Source organism: Nannospalax galili, unplaced genomic scaffold, assembly GCF_000622305.1.
Source record: "Nannospalax galili isolate Female #2095 unplaced genomic scaffold, S.galili_v1.0 scaffold310, whole genome shotgun sequence".
Taxonomy (NCBI): Eukaryota; Metazoa; Chordata; class Mammalia; order Rodentia; family Spalacidae; genus Nannospalax; species Nannospalax galili.
Genome location: NW_008328488.1, coordinates 1651393 through 1657065, shown reverse-complemented (window position 1 = coordinate 1657065; position 5673 = coordinate 1651393). Strand labels below are relative to the sequence as shown.

General features: G+C 44.3%; 1 protein-coding gene across 1 annotated transcript; it reads right to left on the bottom strand.

Annotated features, from left to right (window-relative positions):
- Window positions 1-231: 231 nt before the first annotated feature.
- LOC103729365 (mas-related G-protein coupled receptor member X2-like) lies at window positions 232-1269 on the bottom strand. Its single transcript, XM_008827415.1, has one exon. The coding sequence runs from the start codon at window positions 1267-1269 to the stop codon at window positions 232-234; it is 1038 nt and encodes a 345-aa protein (XP_008825637.1).
- Between the last annotated feature and the right edge of the window lie 4404 nt (window positions 1270-5673).

Here is a 5673-nt window from a genome sequence, read left to right as displayed (position 1 = left end):
AAGGGGTCATATCACAGGGGTAAAGCCCTGGGTAAAGTGGTTCCAGAGACAGTGCAGTATTTGTTTAATAAGATCTGTATTACATAAGTTCTACAAAAATGATTATTGTCCCTACTGATTTCAGGTCAGGCTACCAGCTGAGCCAGGTCATGAATGTTACATACATTGAAAAGGGCAAAGTTAACTCTCAAAGCCAGTTCTGTCTGAGCAAAGCAGCTCTCAACTGCTGCATCACACTGTTTCCACTTCTCCGGGCTTTTCTGAAGAACCCGTCTCACCTTCTTCTTCCTCAGGAATGTCCTGCATGGCTCTCTGCAAGATCAGCTTGAGAGTACGAGGGCGACGACCTTGGAACCTGCGTTGCCTAATGGAGCCCACAAAGAAGTAAATGATGGGGTTGACACAGCTGTTAACAGACGATAGGAATTTCGTCAGCCCATACAAATGACAAGGGAGTGAAAAATAAAAATCCTCAATCCATGCTAAAAGAAACCATTCTATCCCAAAGGGCAGGCCAAGGAGCAGGAAGACCAGCACTGTAAGTGCAATGGTCACATACAGCCTGGTCACAGGCATCCGATGTGGTCTGTAGAAGATCCTGACCAGCAGGACCAGGCTGGACCCAGAGAGAACCACAAACAAAGCAATCACCCACGCAGCAGTGATGAAATCAAATGCCCGACACCAATCATAGTCAAAACTGGGCAACAGGAAGCCACATCCTTTCCCTTCAAGGATGCTTAAAAGCAGAGACAAGGCCCAGAGCAGAGCACAGATGACAGCCGATGCGTGTCTCGGGCGTCGGCAGCGGTACCAGATGGGCCACAGGACAGACAGGCAGCGCTCAGCACTAATGGCACTGAGCATGCTCAGACTAACAAGGTAAGCAAAGATGAGCCCAAGGAAGACAAAGACAGGGATGGATTCAGAGTTGGAGACGGGGTAGAAGGAGTCAATAATACTCTTCAGGGAATATACAATATGAACGCATTCAGCACTAATGGCACTGAGCATGCTCAGACCAACAAGGTAAGCAAAGATGAACACAATGAGGATAAAGACAGGGATGGGTTTAGAGTTGGAGATGGAGTAGAAGGAGTCAATGATACGCTTTAGGGAATATACAATATGAACTGCCAGCCCAACCACTGCAAAGATGAGAATGAGAAAATCTAGGGTAAGGTTCATGATGTCACAGGGTGTAGGTGGAATGTCATTTCCATTCATTGTTGTGTTTTCAGTTGCCCACGTTGAGATGTTTCTATTCATGCTTGTGAAGTCTCCACTAGTGCTCCTGAAAAGAAAGGCACGTCGTGAGCATATGCTGTACAGTCTCGGATTCTCAGGACCACCCTGGGAATGCTGGATCCTGGTTTACAAAGGAGAGGGGAACAGACTTGAAGGAATTAAGTTATTTATTAAAACCAAAAAGTTCTAGAAACTTCTTTAAATCCAGTTTGTACTGATTTGGGATCTCTGGTAAACATATCCTCTACCATATCAGAGTATATGATATGCCCCAAACAACAACTCAGCATTTCAGGCTATGACAGAAGACAGAACTCCGAACAGACATTTCTTTCTGACCCATGGTATCTTCTCAGGTGCAGGAACTTGGAATAATGGCTGCCATCACTCACAAGAAGGGAGCTATCAAGTGCGAAAATGGAAACCATGAATGAGGGTTATGAATGGATTGTCACTACTTTCTGAGACCAGTGTGGGAACAACCAGTCTTACGCAGCTAAAATGTCTATGTTTCCATTTCAGATTTTGAAACTACGTGATAGAGAAGCCTTTGAAAGAATCAACCACTGTACTGTTCATTATTATGTCATAAGTGACCATCTCTCTATAGGGGGATAGGGCAAAATAAGCGGGTACTTAAGAAATGAATAAATGAATCAAAATCCTAAGGGCAATTGTAAATTAAAAACAAATACAGTGCAAACATTTTAAAATAAATTCAATATCAGAAAATTCCATCTCTCATGAGTCCTTCAGTGGAAAGCTCTAGAGTGTTTGAGACTTTCTTATCCCTGAAGGACAACTCATGATGGTCATTGTCATGTTTGTAACCCTGGGATGGACAATACATGGTTGTAATAATCACTTGGAAGGCTTTCAACCCACAGTGAAACCCACAGGGGTCAGATTGTGGACGGGGCTGAATTTCTGACACATTTGAACAATAAACAGAAAATTTGTATATGGATGAGAGAGGAGAGAGAGAGAGAGCTTATACTTGCTGTACAATCTCCCAAAGGGACTAAAAACATAACAGTGTGTGAATGAAACATCTGTAGTGAAACAGAAAGTTATTGTCTGGTCCTGACAGGTGACCTAGCTATGCTTCAGTATTTGCTTATTCCCTTTATATCTGAGATCTAAGGGTTATTTTCATTCGTTATTTAGCTCAGACAACTTGATCAAAAGGCCATGGCAATAGGCCCCCTCACTACCACTGCAATGATATCCTAGCAATATCACCAGCCAGGAGCACCATTACCCTGCCTTCGTGTCCCTCCACAAAGTGGTTTTTTGTCCTAGTTTGGTTCTCCATTGCTGTGACAAAATACTCTGAGCAATTCCAACTTGGGAAGGAAAGGGTTTATTCAGGTTATATCTCCCTGGTTACAGTTAGTCAGGGAGCCCAAGGTAGGAACTCAGGGCAGGAACCTGGAGGCAGGAGCTGGAGCACAGGCCATGGAAGAATGCTGCTTACTAGCTTGCTCCCCTGGTCCCTGCTCAGCTTACTTCTTTATACAACGCAGGCCCACCTGCCCAGGGGTGGCACCACCCACGTGGGCTGGGCCCTCCCACATCATTCAACAATCAAGAAGATGCCCCACAGACATGGCCACAGGCCAGTCCTGTGGAGGCAATTCCCCAACTGAGGCTTCCTCAACCCAGGTGTGCCAAGTCAACACTAAACCTCTCCAGAACAATTGACCCCTTGTCAGCTTGACACATGAACACACCACTATTAAACCATAACCTTTCCAATTCTTGTCCCCGAGATATGATGTTAATATCCCAACATAAGACAATACAACGTTAAAAGCCCCACAGTCCTTAAAAAATCCAAACACCTGATAGTCCATAGTCCCTTTTAAAAGTCTCTTAACTGTGGACTCCTGTAAAATCCAAAACAATTACTGTCTTATTTCAAAAGGGAAGAATTGGACACACCTAAGCAAAACGTAAGTCCAGCAAAGTAGCTCAAGGCTGGACATCTGGGATTCACTACCTTCTGGGCTCCAAAGATTTGGAAAGCTTCACTTCTCTCACTGTACCTTCCACAGCACACACAGTTCATCTCACAGACCCAGACAGGCTCCATTCCACACCTGCTGCTGGCCTTGGTGGTCATCCCATTGTCCTACAATCTCTAAGAAGCTGGGGTCTCTACTGAAATTGAGGCTGTGCCTTCATCAAGGGCCTCTTCTGCCCTCTAGGGGTGAAAAGCCTCAGATTCTCTCCATAACCCCTTCAATCCTGGGGTCTTCACTGCATCTGAGGCTGCGCTTTCACCAATGGCCTTTCTTGGCCTCTCAGGGTGACAAACCTCAGCTGCTCTCTGTGACCCCTTCATGCTTTCAACAGAAGAACTATGCAGGAGACTCTTACACATTACCAAGTCCTGCTTCCATCTTGAGATGGTGGCTTGAGGCCCCTCTGTACCATAGCTTCTGTGCTGAACATGAGGAAATACTTCCCATATTTTGTCAGAGTGATGCTAGTCTCTTATTACTTACAGCTGATTTTTTAACCCCAGCTAACCATCAGTTGTCCCAGTAAAGCAAATGTTTCACTTCAGTGGTTCTGGTCTCTTCTTAATCACAGCTGATTCTTCAGCCCCAGCCAACCAGAAACCACAGATTCTCAATTCAAAATATTCCACAAACAGCCCTGATAATCTCTGCTTCCCCTTGAATCTTCACACGCCACGTCTCCATATTCAACAACTCTTTCAACATAACTGTTCCAAGCTCCACAGCAACAAACTCTAACACTCAATGGCTTTTCCAGCCCAAAGTTCCAAACACTTCCACAATCTTCCTAAAAACACCAAGGTCAGGTCTATCACAGCAATGCGACTCTAACACTCAATGGCTTTTCCAGCCCAAAGTTCCAAACACTTCCACAAATTGGTACCGACTCTCTGGTACCAATTTCTGTTCTAGTTTGTTTCTACATTGTCATGACAAAACACTTTGACCAATACCAACTTGGCGGCGGGGGAATAAGGTTTATTTTATCTTACATCACCTGGGTCACAGTTAATCACTGAGAGAGCCCAAGGCAAGACCTCGGGACAGGAATCTGGAGGCAGGAGCTGAAGCCATGGAGGAGGACAGCTAACTGGCTTGCTCCACCACTGTTAGATTTTAAATTAAAATTGGCATACACTAATGACAGAAAGTTGGTAGAATTCAGGAACCCAGATATATAGATTTCTGTAAGGTTCGTACAAGGATTTCAGGCCAGACTGTAGGCTTTGTATTGATGGCTCATTGTGGATCTGGTTGTGTCTTGGACATAGATATGAAGGCTCTGGTCTATGTGGTGGGAACTTCACAACACACAGGGAAATAGAAACCAGCTACCTTTATAGCTAGCTCCCCATTCTCTGAGAAGAGTAGTGAGAGCTGTAAGTGGCTACAAGCAGGGTCAAGGGCAGAGAGAAGTATGGCTGGGACAGACAGGATCACTTACTGCCTTCCTTTCACCCCCCCACCTCACTCTGAGGGGAATGTCAGTGAATGCAGAAACTCCTGGCTGCCTAGGTGCTGAGAACGAAAGAGAGCTCAGGACTAAACAGATTTTTACATGACTCTCTATAAGTGCTCAGGGAAGATTTCAGAATTGGAAGTAGGAAAAGCCTAAGAGACAAAAAGCCATGGTGAACAGCTGCAAAATGCCTTGCTCTATACAAGACAGCCATAGAAATTATGAATTCAAAGTATCTATGGCTCCCTCCACTGGGACTGCACAAGATTGGCCTGTCACCAGTCTTTCATGGAAGAAGGAAGGGCTTACGGGGCTAAACTATTGGCTATTCATAGATTCTGGGAGACAGAGAGTCATCGCCTTTAGGTTTTATGCACTGCTGAGCCCACCAAGCTCCAACACACAGCTACAAACCCATGATGACACAGACATCCCTGGTTAAACTTGGTGGATCACTAAGCAAAATGAATAGACAACAACACAAGAAAGTGAGCTGTAGGAAGGAAGATAGGCAGGTATAGTAGGGAGAGGAGACAGGGTAGTGGATGACAGTGATGCATTATACATGGGTGAAACTGTAAAAGAACAATTGCAATCAGCAAAAAAAATATTTTTAAAAGAACAGATACTACAGATATTCACAAATATTTAGTATTCTTCCATAAAAGCTTGCAGATTAAATGTAAAAGTTTCACCAGTGATAATGGCACATGCCTTTAATTCCAGCAGTTGAGAGGTAGGGGCAGACAGAACTCTGTGAAATTGAGGTCAGCCTGGTCTACAAAGGGAATTACAAACCAGCTGGAACTACAGGGAGATGTTTCTAGACATAAATGTTCTCTTTTTAAAATGCTTTATTAAGTTTAGAGAACTTCATACAGTATATTTTGATCATACCAGCTTTCCCACTCCTCCTAAATCCATACTCACTTCTCTCCC